Source organism: Passer domesticus, chromosome 5, assembly GCF_036417665.1.
Source record: "Passer domesticus isolate bPasDom1 chromosome 5, bPasDom1.hap1, whole genome shotgun sequence".
NCBI classification, from domain to species: Eukaryota; Metazoa; Chordata; class Aves; order Passeriformes; family Passeridae; genus Passer; species Passer domesticus.
The window spans coordinates 37,175,959-37,192,269 of NC_087478.1; the positions used below are offsets into that span (position 1 = coordinate 37,175,959).

The window sequence follows — 16,311 nt, forward strand, 5'->3', positions numbered from 1 at the left end:
CTTGCAGCTACCTCTGCACAAATGCAATATACACAGGGCCCTGAACCAAAACCCTGGCTCTGAACCCCAGGAGAAGGTGGAGATTAGAGGTCCTTTTATTGAACCCTCTTTCTGAGTGTTTCTGAATTTCAAATCCCTCCATTTGGAAGGACTTGACTTGACAGCAAGAGGCAAAGTTTTGGTTGAACCCGTTCAGAGATATTTTAGTACAGTAGTTCAGATTAGGTCTGTCATGGTCTCTACCAGAACATTTTATATAGCTAATACAGAGCACCAAGCGAGGTAAGGCCTGCTAAGGCTATTGACATGGTATTTGATATGAGTTAAAAATTGTGGGAATGAAATTATCTGTGTTTTACACCAGCATCTGAATTATTCTAAACCCTTTAGAATAAGATTTCAAATAATTGTCCAGCTAACCTTGCATCATTTTAAGTGTTCAGCTCCTCATTGATGTCTAGGACATAACAAAATGGGCTGTTAGATATAAGAGCTGATCCCTATGGTTCGAAAAAGTTTAAAACTTAATAACATCAAAATACTAGATGCTTCTGACTAATGTATTATATAGCCCTCAGCTACAAACAGTTCTTAATTGTTGCTTAACAGGTTTCTTCCATAGACTCATATGCAAATGAGTGATTTCTGGTGTGACATAAATATTGACGGAATGATACAGAAAGAAATATTAATTTCTTGCTAAAATAGAAGGGGAAATTCGATTTTATAATTAGTTATAGTTTGAGTCCTGTATGATTTGAGTCATGAAAGATGGTTTGCTGATTAGAGTGAGATGGTGGATGGAATCATGATTTGCCTTTTTTAAAGGCCAGTGTTGGTGTGCTGTTGTGTGACAGTTTCAGATAACAGCATTTTCATTTTTTAGTTGATGTAAAATTAAAAATGCATTTGTCTATCTTGGTAACTATGTATTTGGATCGGTTTTTTAACTGCATCCAAATTGATCATCTTCACAATTAATGCCTTCACAGCTTGATTGTGCTTGGCCTTTCACAGCAATGTTGCCCTTCTTGTAACCCTTATTGCCCAGCAGTTCCAATTTTCTCCCTTCTCTCAAGAAGCCTTTGTTAATGAAAATTGTTAATAGTAAAATCTGCAAAGGCAGTATGCTGTGTTCCTTCAAATCCTGCCTTAAAACTCACCTCTGCTGTGATGCTTGTAACCTGGCCAAGAAAGGCTAAAGCAGCTGGTGTGCTGTGTTCAGTTCTTACTGTACAAATTTCCTGTATGAAACAGCAGGAGTGAGGCATCAAACACCCCTCTGCAGCATGTTCCACTCTCCTCCAAAAGTGGTGAGGGAGGCTGTGGCTGTCATTGCAGGCATATGTTCTTTCTTCCTTGGCTCCTCAGTCTAATGGGGTAATTCAGCCAAGATCTAATATACCATGAGAATTTGATTTTGACAAGAGGATTGACAGCCTCAGAAATGTGAAAGCCTGTCACCTTCCTGGAACTGGGGAGGCCTGCAGGTGCCCAGATAAAATTAGGATGCCCAGCATTTAGTCTGAGGTTTCAAGAGAGATTTGTTCCCTGAACCTGTAGATTTTTCATCTCTGCTGCTATTGTAGTATCTAAGACTGAAAAACTGGTTTTTAAGGAAAAGGGATGATGTGGATTTTCTCTGCTGGGTGCTTTCACAAAAGCCCAGGGTTTTAAATATTGGAGTAAGCCAAAACTAAGTCAGAAAATGTCAAACTTCTGTATCACAAATGAAAGTAGAGAGTTAATTTTAAATGGATGTTAAACACATGTATTTGTTTTTCTTACAGAAGCGTGGAGTCCTGAATAAACAAAGAGAAGAGAGTTAAGCAGACATTCTCTATTGTGAACAGTAAGTAGCCAACTACATACTCCAAAGCTAAACATGACTTACACTTCCTTTTAATTTATTTTTTTTTATTCTTTCATATTTTCAGTTCTTCCAACAAGTGCAAGATATTAGTGCAGTGAACATCTCTGCCTTGTATCCAAGGCCTTAGTTTCATTTCACAGGGGTAGACTTTTATAAATTCTGTAATCATCTCAGGTAAGAGGCCCAGGTAATCCACACAAAGTGCCTTCATTGCTGCCCATACTGAGAATATTATGTTTTTTTTTCTCAGTAAAGTTACATTGCAATAGAAATTGACAGTAGCAAGCTAAAAACACTATTATGCCAACATTTGCTCACACATGAAATTTTGCAGAAAAGAGATTCACCACTGTAGTTAGATCCTGCTGGGTTGGTGTAGGAGCAAAAAGCTTTTATGGGTTTGTGTTAATCACGTAACCAGTGTCTAATTGTTCTGAACAGCCCTGGTCATAGCTGTGCTGTTCACTGCACAGTCTAACGAATCGCAGTGCGTGGCTGCACTGGCCTTTGACAACTGCAGCATTTTCAAACACCAAGAAATTAAGATCACTTACTGAGACAAGAAAATGAGCCATGTTTGTGTTGTGGGTGCTATTATTGACATTGTCCCTAGAAAAAATGTCTTGGGCTGCTGGTGAAGTACCAGTCATGACAAAGTAGAGCACAGACAGTGCTTTCACTGCCAGTCCAAAGTAGCGTGCCCCGGGCGCTGTGGCTGATTACACGGGTGTACCACATTACTGGGTGTTATGAGAACCAGAGCAGGTGGACTTATGGTAAAACATTTCTGTTAACAGTTCCTCTGTGCTAGGTGCCAATAGAACCTGCCTTTTTTGTGGTAGATAATTGTGGACGGTAAGTAATGTGCAGAGAATATGTGTCCTTTAGCATCATTCTGCTTTTAGAATATACATTTGGCGGTACAAGTTAGGGAATTTTAATGCTGTGTATTAAATCCCTATTCATTTAACCAAACTGGTGTATGGAACAGACTAGTTTTGAATAGAAATAAATATTGAATATTTCTTGAGAAATAATAAGAATAATATTCTTTATTGGAAAAAAATGTGTGTAAATCTCAATAGCAAAAAAATACCTATTTTATCCCTGGGCTGACCAGTTTGATGATGGGCTTTAACATGAAAGGAAATGTGTGACATTTCACAAATCTAAGAACAGCACAATGCTTGTTTGTGAACCTGTATGGTTATTTGTACACTGTACTAAACTGTGTTACCAGTGGGTATCTTCTAGATATATAGCAAATGATACATATGTACCAGAGAATTCTAGAAAACTTCTCAAAACTCCTATTTATCTATTCATTTGATTTTTTTTTATTTCTTCTTCTTTTAATCATATTTTCCTTTCATTTTCTCTTCTTTCCCCTGTGGTTCCTGTGGTTTATATTCCCTACATGCTATCACACCTCTTTTTACCCTTTATCTTTCCATTTTTTGCTGCATAGTCAGTCTGCTCGAGCTTCACATTTTCTGCTCACATCTCCCACATAGGGCCATCTCCTCTTACTCTTGGCAGAGCTGCATTGCAGAATGTTTCTGATCTTGGGCAAATTTTGAGCTTGCTATTTCTAGTATCAAATAGGTTCTCTGCAGACCAAGAGCCTTATTGCTGCTTTTGGGTCATAATGCACAGAATAATGCCATATGCCTATGTCTAAGGAATTCACAAAGGGTTACAATGTAGTGTAATATGGGTCAGGTCTTGCAATTTTATTTGACATGTGGAAAGACACAGTGGAACTTTGGAAGTTGCTATTTAATGCTTGGGATACCTTTCACCTAATCAATTATGCTTTATGCCTCTGGATCTGAAGTTTTGGCGGCAGGTGACTGGTAGTTGCATGAATAAGTGCTAGCAATTCCAAGCAATTTGTATAATTCAATTGATCTGTATATATAAAAAAATCTACAAATTGTTACAGACCTACTTGTAGAAAATAAATTGCATTACTGCAAACTTTGGAAGATCTTTTCCCCAATTGTGTTTCCGTGTCAAGTAGCCAGAACTCACAGGCAGCTTTTTCAAAATAATGCAGATTTATTTGTGTATAGTGAGAAAAAATTAGTCAACTATTATTGGTACTCTTTCACATACAAATTCTCTCTCTTCTGCTGGCAGAATAGGTTGACAGGACCTTTTCATATTATCCATGGTTAATTTTATCAATCATGGTATTATGATTATAAACTACAAATTATCTAACATATAATGAATATATAATTACAAAAATGAAACTCTGCAGTGGTTATTTAACATCTGTGATGTGAAATTTATTTAACACTCTCTTTGGAATATACATGGAAAATTAGAATAATAAAACAGAAATAAAATTACTCTTACCTCTCATCCATCATCAGTGAGAAGCAATGTTACCAGCTTGATCAGGCTGTATGTTCTCCCATAGAGAGAACTTCATGTATGGTACCTTTGGGCCTTCTAACAACACCCCTGAGGACTTCATACATGAAGTAACCAGTCATTCTTCTGACACTGGGTTTGACAAATTGGAATTGTGGAGGTGTTTCAGAGTACCTTTTTTCCTTCAACTTGAATGAAAGTCTAAAATTTAAAATATCTGGTGCTTAGAGACAAAAAAAAGATTGGATTCCCCACATATTGACAAAATATAATTAAAGTCAATATTGTTCTTATTTTTAAAAGGATAAAAGTCATAATGTATAGTATATTTTGTGGGTTTTACATGTTCCCAGCTTTATTTTAAGTGCAAGGGCCTTTGTCATTTGTCTTTGATATTGCAAAAGATTGCAGATACCCTTCGAGAAATAGGGAAAAATTCCTACAACATGTGTTCAAAAAAAGGTGTCCATTGTCCTCACATGGTCAGCAGCAATCAGATTTCATCTGCCACAACTTTGGTTTATCAAAGAAGTGTCAAATAATTGATAGCTAGTTGATAACAAGTTTTTTGTTACTCTTGTTTGATAAAGGCAGCTTCAGGTAATGTGACATAAATTAGGGGATTGCACAAGCACAGTGCTAGTACAGGAGAGGGATGGCTGAAATACAGACCCTGCTGTGAGCAGATGAGAGGAGGCTTGGCCTGCTGAAAATTATTGTATGGGCAGTTTGACTCCATTATGTGTAGAAGAACTAAATTAATATTAGACTTACCATTAGCTCATGAGTGTGCAACATTACCCTTGTTTGCCCTAATATCTATTTCAAATGCTACTATGTTTTATATTTTACCATTTACAATATTATACATAAAGGTATGGAATGTACCAGAGATGAAGTAGCTAAATGAAGGGGGTTTTGGCTTTGGAAGGGTCCATTTTGTAAAAATTGAATTTACGAGTATTCAAAAAGAAATGAGCCTGTGGTTCCTGAATATTCTGTAGTAATCACAATACCCTTCCCTTACGTGATTATTTCAGTCTTTCATGCAATATAGTAATCTAGAAGCAGCATGGAAGTGCCCTCATTCCTTGTTCTTTGCCATTTTGTCACAGGTTTTGTCATTGCAAATTAAAATTCATGTGCTTATACTGCAGGCTTAGATAAAATTGTTCATTGGAGTGTTTCCACTACCTTAAGTTTTTAATGAGGTCTTCCCCTAAATTAGTTTCACTCTTTTTTTTTCCCTCACATACTGAAAGTATGAACTTCTGGTAAATTATATATTAGCATTTGCATAATTTAAAGATTGTTTATATTGCTTCTCTTTTGGTTATCATTTCAAGACTATTCAGAAAAGTCTATTCTCTATGGTTTATATGCTTAAAAATTCTGTGCCGCAAAATTTTATTTTTCTTTTCTTTTTATCATTCCTGTATTCCAGACACCGCTTTGTGTTTTTTAATGTGACATCTCTGACATGGATTTAGATTCTGTACTACTTTGAGGTATGCTAGTTATGCAGCCTAATTTTTCAAAAAGCCTCTGTAGTTATAGCTCCCTGGGGCTTCAGTTTAGTTGTCATCTATCATTTTAACACTGTGATTGATTAGTCTCTACTATTTAATTTATCTGCTGCAGCTTCTAAGCTTTTTCTTTAATTGGTAAACACATACCTTTCTAGACACATTTTCAAATGATGTGTTTTCCAGGTGCCCCAGAAGTCATGTAATCATCTTTTTCTCAGCTAGAAATTTAACCATTTGAGCCATTTAATGGCTTCAATAAATACTGCCTGATATTTGTCTATTACTTGGAAATTTTGAACTGGAAATCTGTGTTATATTTTCCATTTGTCAATGTTATTGTATATATATTTATTCTGAAATACTAGTGTATTTACCAGCTGCTTTTTCATCCACTAAAAAACATTAAAGGAAGTCAGCATCTCTTAAGTGTAGGAGCCAAATGCCTGGGTTGCTGATGTGGCAGTAGATTTTAACCACCTTTGCACATTAGGTTTCAAAAGAAAAATATTAATTAGTGTAATATGCTTGTTGGAATTTCATAAGCCAGCTTCAGGCAGTAGGGTTAACATCCTTATTCTCCTCTCTTGTATACTCTGTTCCTGTACTTTGCTATTTTTAAACATCACATTGAATATCAACTTGGCTGTGATTTTAAATCAGACTCTTTCAGAGAAATGTCATTTCCATTTAAAAAAGAGTTGGTTTTTGGCGTTAAGTCATACAATGTGTAAACATTGCAGCAGTTCTACACAATTACTGAGGCAACTTTCAAGAAGCTACTATAATGAATTGTTTCTATGATCCACATATCAAGGAAATTTTATGTCACATTCTCTTTGCTACTGCAGTTTTTATTATGGCTCTGTGTATTTTTGAATCGGGATGTTGATAATTTGTTTAGGGTTTTTTTTTTTACTTTTAGTTACTGTGAAATATTTGTGATTAAAATCTCTCAATAAGAAGAATTATACTGTGTCATCATAATGCAGCTTTGCTGACGTTGGCAACTGCTATTATAGTCCCATCTCTAAATACAATCAAACAAAATTAGTAGACATCTGCAGCGTTGCATGCTTTTTGGGGGTAAATTGGTGGTTTTTTGGGGGTTTTTTGGTTTTTTTTTGGTGGTGGTTTGTTTTTTTGTTTTTTTTTTTGGTTTTTTTTGTTTGTTTTTTTTTTTTTTTTGTGAGACCAAGCTTTAATCAGTATTTCCCTTTTGTTTCTAGTTCTTACTCTTGTTGTGCAATGCCATTTTAAAGACTACCAGCTGTGGACACGTACCTTAGTAATTTGTGGTAGGTCACTTCCAGCCCAAATTTCCAATAAGTCTTGGAGACAGCCTGTTCTGTCACTGTTCCTGTTGTGGCTTATGCTTTGATTAGGAAATAAGAAGATAGACTTTCTTGTCAACTCTGCTGTTTTACATTTATGATACATGAAGCTTAACTCAAGCAATAACTAATATGGTACAAGTGGTTATGAAGCATACAGCTTAAGATAACTCCCCTGTATGGAGTTGGTGATCACTAAGGGACATTATTTGGCAGTTCTGGATCATCTCCAAGTATGACTTTTCTCTTTAATTATGATTTATTTTTCTTCTTTAAAGTTTCATACTATAAAAGTTACTTTGAAGACATCTAGCCATCATAAGCATCTCATTTTGACTGCTTTCCCTGTGTAAATGATACTCATTCAAGAGTTTATTCAGAAATGAGAAAAGATGCCTCTTAGACCTGTTTACAATTACATCTCTAAGTTACAACTATATTGACAACACTTATCTGTGAAAATGGGAAGAAAATAGGAAATTCAGTTACTTTGCCATGTAAACAAGTGTTTTGCAAAATCATTAGCTCATAAAAATATGTTTTCTGATGTCAGTCTTCTATGTTTATATTAATATCTGGAGTACATAAAATGGGCACAGTAGAATTTTTCTTGCAGTAGACAACTTTGAAAACACAGAATTCAAAATTTAATATATTTGGAAAGGCGTTATTCCTTGCATTAAGATTTTTGGGTGGAGGGGTATCCATTAGAACAGCTAGAAATTAGGAGTGATTTGAAGTGCTCTGGAACATCAAGTACATCAGCAGTGTGTCTTCAGTGTGCTGCTGGTACACCTCCAGTTTTGCTCTGCAAGCTAAAGAGACAAAGACATTGTTTTGCTGTGAGAGGACCCTCTGCACGACAGCTCTGAGGGCAATAGTGATTGATGTCTTTCATACCAGTGACTCTTGTAGCTGTCCTAATAAATGAAATAGTACTTTGAGCTGAGGGCACAAGTTTTTGAACATGCTGTTCAGAAAGCACATAACATTAGGCCATCTTACCAGTCTCACCAATTACAAAGCTTTAGTCAAGTTACTAAAAATGCTGAGATTCTGTTTTTCCATAAGCCGTGTGCTTGGGAGTTCTTCTTGTTACTGCTCAGTTTCTATGACTGCTTTAGTCCCTCCAAAATCTCAAGGTTTAAAAGTGTATTTTTTATTGAAAGATGAGATTTTTATTCAGTTGCATGGATCTAGAGACTGAAGCTTCAAAAGATAACTCCCAAACATTTATTGCAAACTCTGGTGATACTGTGTAAAATGCATGATAGCCTGGAGGTCTCTGCTAGTACCGAACTTAGGTACACTTTGATCTTTCACGTAATAGGTCTCCCAATACCTTTTCATTTCTAACAGAAATAGTGCCCAGGCTGCTCTTATACCATAAGCCTATTTCACTCATCCTTATAAGTTGTGATGCCAAGTAAGAACATTGGTTTTAGGAAGAAGGATGAGAAAAATTGAATAAGATGGCATTTAGACTATTTTTGATGGTATTTGCCGTTAGAGTCATGTCTCAGCAGTTGAATCTTTAGTTTAAGTGAAATTATTAACAGGGACAGGGTTTACTTAAAGATCTAATTTTACTTCATAATGTTTAAGACTTCAAACTGCATTAAGCAATTGGTTAATAAACCACTAGCTATTAAACTGTTAATTGTTTTTCCTGTAGGTAACAGGGATTCCTTTTGGATAGTTACAGACTATTGGGCAAATACACCCAATATATAGGTAGGTTTGAAAATGGGCATTACATCTAAACTTAATAATTTTGTCCTTAGACATGTCTTAAGGAGAATAGAATCAGTGTCTTTGGTACTGAAATTTTCAAGATTTGTTAGTGGAGATAAATTATTTTCTTAAACTCTCTTGAGCAGCTTTCCTTTTCAAAACTGGTATGGTGGCACACAGTAACTTTCTGGAGGGTTGGATATTCACTCTAGTGGTGAAATTGATAGTATTGTTGCTGGTGTGAAAAGAATAAGCTCATACCATCTCAGTATTGCAAAGACCTTGAAGAACTACAGAACTGTGTACTGCCATTCCTTATCTTACTCTTTCAGACTCTGAGATTGTCCTGAATATTGATTTGTCCAGCAGTTCAAGCTTCTTAGAAGGTGCCACTGTGTTTGAGAAATGTGTTCATTAGTACCTAATTATTTTTGATGCATGTTAAAAGAAATTGAGATTATATCTGCTATTAAGTAACTGCCTCAAAAAAACCTTTTTCCTACTTGGTGGTTCCTAATCTTGAACATACCTGTGTAAGACTAAGTCCCACAAATATCAAACAGTTTTTCTTGCTGCCCTTTTTACAAATAAAAGCTCTCCTTGCCTCCCTTATTAATTCTCCTGGGAAAAAACAGCAGCCTTTTCAAGCCTGAATAATGAGATGGGGCTAGGTAAAGGAAATCTCTGGTATAATTATACTAATATAGTACTTACTGCTATAGCACATAGGCCTGTATTGTTGCTTTTTCTGATTCTTCTTTCATCCTTTGCTCATATTCCCATTTTTCTCCCTTTACTATTTTCTTATTGGCAACTCTACCTAAGTCATATTATAATAGAATGGTTTGGACTGGAAGTGACCTTGAAATCATCTAGTTTCAACCTCTCTGTCATGGATGGAGACACCTTCCCCTAGACCAGGCTGCTCTAAAACCCTATCCAACTGAGCATCCAACATGCAGGGATGGGGCATCCACAGCTTCTCTGGGCAATTTTTTCCAGTGCCTCACCAGCCACACAATGAAGAATCTCTGTGGTCCTCCCCTGGATTTGCTTATTGAATCTTATTTGCCCTTCTAGAACTACTTTGATGATACTTTTCTGAAAAAGACTCTCATTACTGAGTGTCACCTAATTTGTTTTCTTGTAGTTCTCTTAGTTCTTGATCTTCTTCATAATAGGAATTTCAAGAAGATAACAATAGGGATAAAACACAACTTACATTTGCTGGAGTACTGTAACTAGACTGTGACTGAATTTACAAAGAGGGGCTCAAGCTGGGATGGTGCCCATTTATGTGATCAGAAATGTGTCTAGACATAAAGCAGTGATTTTATGTGTACGTTCCTTCCTCCTCATGACCAGATAGCTTAATGTTGTATTATAGAACAGTGAATGAAACTGAGGTTTGTATTTTTCCCTCTGCAAACATTTGTTTCTTTAACATAAGCTCAGAGCAATTTGGGCATCTCTTTATCCCAGTCAGCAAACTGTCTTTGTAGCTTTGCTCCTACTTCTTCCTTTACTGCCTGCTGTGGGTATGGGACTATAATGTTACATTACTTCAGATAGAATACAGTAAATTTGTTTATAAATGATACATGACTACATTCTCTTCATGCCTTTTTTTTTGTTGTTGTTAAACCCTTAGCTTTAGCATGTACTGCTTTCTTCAAATTATCTGCCTATAGCATGCAATGTCTGATTTGTTTGAAGAGCTTCTGATTTCTACTGATCAGATATTTTACTCAGAAACCCATGTTTGTGTGACCTTTCTTCTTGGATGCACATGTGCGTGCTCTCTTGCTTTTGCTGTCTCTCACGTTTTTTCCTCTGCTTTGCTGGAACGTTATGTCCTTAGTTGTCAAATTGCTTTCTCTCAGATAAAATTCCAAAGCTAGATTGAAAGAAATCAACCCAGAAACTCTGGTAGATGAGTAATTTGTAGAGTGAAACTGAATTTTGTGAATCTGAAATGAAAAAATGTGTATTATTTTAAAAGTACGGTATTAGGCCTGTGAAGAGGAATCTCTGATACTTGGTATATAAAAAAGGAGGTATGATAAGATTATGAAACCTTGAGGGGTTATTTGAATCATCAACTTGTTTCTAGAGAGAAAATAAAACACTGTTTTATTAATCCTAATTGTGCTTTTATTTGTTGCCATATATTATATCAGGTTTAGGGTATCTCTTCAGCATTAGCTTCCCAGGAACAACATCACTAAAGTACAACTATCAGCCAGCTGAATGCTACAGATACCACCTGAAAATAAATATGGATAATTAAGCAAGGTATTGTTTTTCAGAAACAGCACATGCACTTCTGTGTAGCATTAAGAGGAGAGTTTAAAATTATGTACAGGGTTCAATAAACTGTTGAGCAATCTATTTACTAATAAACTGGTTTTGTGAGTTAATCCATTGGTAAATAAAAGAGAAAGAGGCAGTTTATGCATTATAGACTATTGTGAATTGCATGGTAGAAGGGAAGCCATTAACACTAGAACTGTATGACACCTGTGAATCATTGTACTTAAAAACATCATGGCTATGAAAATGCATTGAAGTCTTCTCACAGGATTCACTAAAATGTTGATTGAGATATGAGTAAAGGCATTTCCATGACTCTTGACACCACTGTGTTGCCACACATAGCGTGTGGCTTTTGATAGGTGAATCATCATTGGCCATACAAGACTGTGTAACTTTGCCTGTTACTAGATGTATATTCTGCTTATCAAAACGTTGCTTCATTGGTTTTTTAGCTTAGAAGTATAATATATATGGTGTCACAACTTCTTTAGCAGGAAGTTATGACACGGTAGTTAGGCAATTCTTGTAACATCTTGGAAGTCATCAATTCAGAACAACTGGAGCTGTGTCAGTTGATTTTATACTATGGTGCAACCTGCCATATGAAAGTTATCTCAATCTGGGGATTTAGAAATGCTTTTAAGGAAATAATGTTTATATGTAAGTATTCTTAAAGTATCTGAAGTATAGTAAGCACTTCTTGTGAGAACAAGCAGGAGAAAGAGAACTCTGGGTTTAAGTCACAATTTTTGATGTCACAAACAATCAAACACTCAACTGATCCAAGCAAAAACCACCGAAATTAGAGAACAGGAGCAGTCAGAATGTTTCTAAATAAAAGCATTCATCAGCTGTCACGTTGCTGACTTTTTAAGTTCAGTTATCATGTTTGGACTTGGTGTGGTGCCAGTAAAAAGGATTTGCTCATTTATTTTCAAGTGATCAGAATATTTTTTAGGCCACATGTGGAAATAGTTAGAAAATACGGTAGGCTGACTGGATAACAAAGAATGGATTAGGTACTTGCAGGAATAATACAAAAGAGGAATGAAAGTTCACAGTTATTTAGATTTAAAAGGAATCTCCATAGGAACTGCATTTGCTTAAGATACTTAGTATATGTATTGTTACCTCTTACTTCTCTGATTGAGTGAAACTTATTTTGTTGCCTAGATTTTAATGTGTCTTGTACCATTGATTTATCTCAGAAACAACGAAAGACTGAAACTGTAAAAATAAGATGAGCATGGTGGTGTTCTTTGGTAAGTTAAGAGGTATATGTAGGAAAAGAATATGGCCAAGAAATACATTAAGGCTGAATATTTATTTATTTACACCTGAAAGAAGTAAAAAAAGGTGTAATGAAAAAGTTACTTGCTACCAGTGTGTTAACTATATTGGTAAAGCAGAGAAATGACAACTCAGATCTAGAAGAATGAAGGTATAGGTTTTGTCAAAATATTAGTGAGCTCTCTAGATACTCTGATAAAAAATTGCCTCTAGTTAGTTTCTTGTCGTTGCCTTGACCTTAGTATATTTGCTGTTGAGCTTCTGTCATTTTCATCCAAAATATGACTAGCCATTCAGAAAGCTTTACATTTTTCTTCTAGACTGTGCCTGGTTTAAAAAAGTGGAAATATTTGGCAGTGACAAATGTTGCCTGATCTGTAGGCAGCAGTTACTGTAGTCTGAAGTGGTGTTGAATGCTGCCCCAGGTGTTTTCACAGTTAGGTGTCTGTGGTTTATACTGATGCTTGCTCAAAGACTAAATGATGTCAAGTGTGTTTTGGATGTATAGATTTTGTCATGGCTAAAACACAACCCTAATGCAGTTGGGTTTTAGGGAAACTAATAACGGTACGTGCACATCTCTCAGCTTAAGTACCTTTCTGGAGAGCACACTGAAACAGCTTGACTATGTAAGAGAGAGTATGTATTTCTGGGGGTTAAGACTTGACTTTCTATTTATTTTAGAGAAATATCTTTTTTGCTTGGTGAGCACAATCCTTTATCCCTCTTAAGGCTTTTTGATAAGAGCTTATCCATAGCTTGGTTGCCTTGTCATTTTCTGATGCTGCTGGGGGAGTGATGCCTCTCTGCTGCGTGACATTTATGGACATTTGCTCTTTTTTCCCCTGGAACAATGGGTTGCAATACAAGACTTTGCTCAAGAAATCTGAAGTTGTTTTGGTTTTGGTTGGAGTTTCACATATCAACACTGCAAATTGTTTTACAACCTTATAATGGGATCACCAGTAAAATACTGTACATTCCTTATACAATTCATGAGAGTTTACATATTTACTGTAAGTTAACATGTCCTCTGCTCTGATTCACTCACTTTCCATGGTCATGTATCCCTAGTACCTTATTAAGTCATATAAAATAAGGTATTCTTCACATTAGCAGTTGTAAAAGTGAACTGTTTACAATCACATACAGAAGTGGCAAATGCTTTGAGTGGTGCTCAGCTATACTTCTCATGTGTGGAGAAGTATCCAGCAGATACCAGGCTGTTAAAACAGAGGATCTGTGGCAGGGGGGTAATCCTGTGTAGGACATACCTGCTGGCACAGTTTGCAGTGGAAAAAATTCTGTCTGGTGGGGAAAGTTTTGTGGGAAACATTAAAACTCTATTCACTTCTCACAAAACTCTTAATTTAATTTTTTAAGAGATATTTTTTCTCTCCTTCAGTAGAAAATAGAGCACATTTCTACTGTAGTTAATTGTTGGTGCATGGTAGGATGTGATTTCTAGCTAGATAAGCCTTGCTAATAAAGATGTAAAGATAAGTCAGTTCTCAGGGATCTTTCTTCTGTTATGGTATGTGACAGTTTTCCTCTGTGGTTGTTCCCCCACTTTTTGCCATTTCCTCATGTTGTGCATCTTACTGTTTACATCTTTACATTTAGTGTTTGTTTATTGTGTTTGGATATGCAGGTGACTACCAAGTATCTGTTTGTAAGTAAGTAATACTAAGTATTGTCTAAGCTTATGAGTCTTGAAAATTTTCGTCTTGAAAATAGCTGCAGAAACAGAAGACCCTGCACTTCAGTAAAGTCGTCTCTCCATTTGTCAGTCACCACTGTAGGATGGGCAGTTGCCCAAGCTGTCACACGCAGAGCAGGAAGTCAGATGCCCTGGTGTGGTCTATTTGTGTTTAGCTGTGCACTCTTATCCCACCCACTGAGGTGATTTGTCTTCATGCCTGGATGTGGAAACTTGTCACTGTTTTCTCTTGTGCGTACAGTGAACAGCCCTTGCTGTCAGGACAAGCACCCAGTTCACCCCCAGGTTATAGTAATGCTACTTTTCAAACTAGCAGCTGTGTGTTACTTGAGGAAAGCCCAATAGAGGGTCCTTCCCCAGAGACTGAGCCTACCCAATTCAAAGCACTGTGTGATGCCTTTGAAATATAATTGTTAAAATGGCACCCATTTCTTCCAGTAGAGCTGTAAGATACACAGGTAGATTTTTTAGCTGTTTAATTAAAGATGCATATCTGAGGTAACCTAGCAAAAGGCATTTGCCTAATTAACTCCCTGTAGTTCACCATTCTGTCAGTTGCTGACAATTAGTAAATATTTGGTTTCTTTAAGCCTTATTTCTCTATGTGAATTATTTAGATATTTATAATTAAGGAAGAAAAGATCAATTATTTTCCATGTCTTCAACGATACCTGTTTGGACTTTCCAGGTCACAGTGCAGCCTAAACAACAACATGGATATATGAAACTTTGAATTTTCTCCCAGTATGATGTTTTAGCTGCTGACTATGAGAATCCAAAAATCTACTATTTTTCCCCCCATACAAAGGAGTTAAATTCTGTAATTCTGTGGTATTCTGGAAGTGACAAAGTTGTGGGTTTATTTTTTAAATTTGCGAGTATGTTTTTAAAAGTCTGTTTTTGTAGGGCCTGTTCAGAGTCTCTTGAAATTGCAATACATAAAAGGGAGTGAATGATGGTCTTTAATAGGAGTGAGAATAATATGTAATAGCCCTGTATCAAAAGTCACTGTGTAAAGCAGTTGTATTCTGGACTGTATATAATTATCCCAGTTTCAGAGGGGGTTACAGGCAGCTGTGAAAAATATCAGTTCTTATTGTCTGTGCTGTTATTTTCCATTCCACAGTAAAAGTTAAATTCACTCTTTAGACCTAAATTAATATTTTATGTCAAAGCTTGAGGAACATAGAAAGGGCTTTTGGGGCGGAAGTGGTGAAGTTTATATGTATAATGGAGAGCTGCACTAAAAAAGACATTTTGGTTAATGCTGGTTCCCATGGTTACTTGCAATTATGCAGTTTTTAAAACACAAAACACTTTTTGCAGTCTTACTTCCAGGCAGATAAGTGCTCAGCAGTTAGTTATAATTAGCTATATAAGAAGTAAATTGTTAAGCCTTGATCTTTGAAATTCATCTTAGCTTACATATGGTACACCTCTACACACTGCATTTGCATTGGCTTCACTAAGGTTAGATTTCCAGGTTAGGCAATTCTGTCTGGCTTGAATAATCTTAAATTTGAATAATATCAGGTCCATATCATAGTTTGTTATAACCTCTGCAACTTTTACAATAGGCTGTGAAAGTCTTTAAAGAAAAGTTATTATTTTCTAAAGCAGCATTTAAGTGTTTCAGTGTTTTCTCTCAAGGCTTGTTTTTTCTTTTTAATTGTGTACCTAACTTTATTAAAACCATTTCAGTCCAGGAAACCACAATGATGAAAATTCATCTTTCTGTGAAGCTTGGTCATAAGAGACCCCAGTGCTCTGTTGCACTTCATTAATAACAAATAAAAGTTTATCTTATTAATAATAGCAGTAATATGGTTATTATATTTGCAATACCATATTAGCATGATGTGAAAAATAAACAAATTAGGCTGACCTGCCCAATTTTTTCTAAATTAACAAACATACTGGAAATTTTGCCTTCCTAAGTCCCCTACATTGCATGTCTTGGAACTACACAGTTCATGTCATGGCAGAATTAGGAGAGCACAGCAGATAGCTTAGAACTCACACTGATCACAATTCTGAACTTCTGTAGTGAAAGGATTTTGACACTTATGTATGAAGAATTTTCAGATTATTCTCGCTATTTAGATATGTGTGAAATCTTTCCCTGTTTGCAGCATT

At 36.0% G+C, this 16,311-nt stretch overlaps 1 protein-coding gene across 5 annotated transcripts in view; it reads left to right on the forward strand.

Moving 5' to 3' along the window:
• The window catches only part of SYT1 (synaptotagmin 1), a 330,603-nt gene that overhangs the window by 116,177 nt on the left and 198,115 nt on the right, over positions 1-16,311 (forward strand). For all 5 annotated transcript variants that reach the window (XM_064419593.1, XM_064419597.1, XM_064419598.1 and 2 more), the window contains one exon: positions 1,791-1,852. Coding sequence is in view for 1 of the 5 variants with exons in the window: in XM_064419598.1 (XP_064275668.1) it covers position 1,852 (1 nt within the window). In the remaining 4 variants the exon portion in view is untranslated. The remainder of the gene's footprint in view (positions 1-1,790; positions 1,853-16,311) is intronic.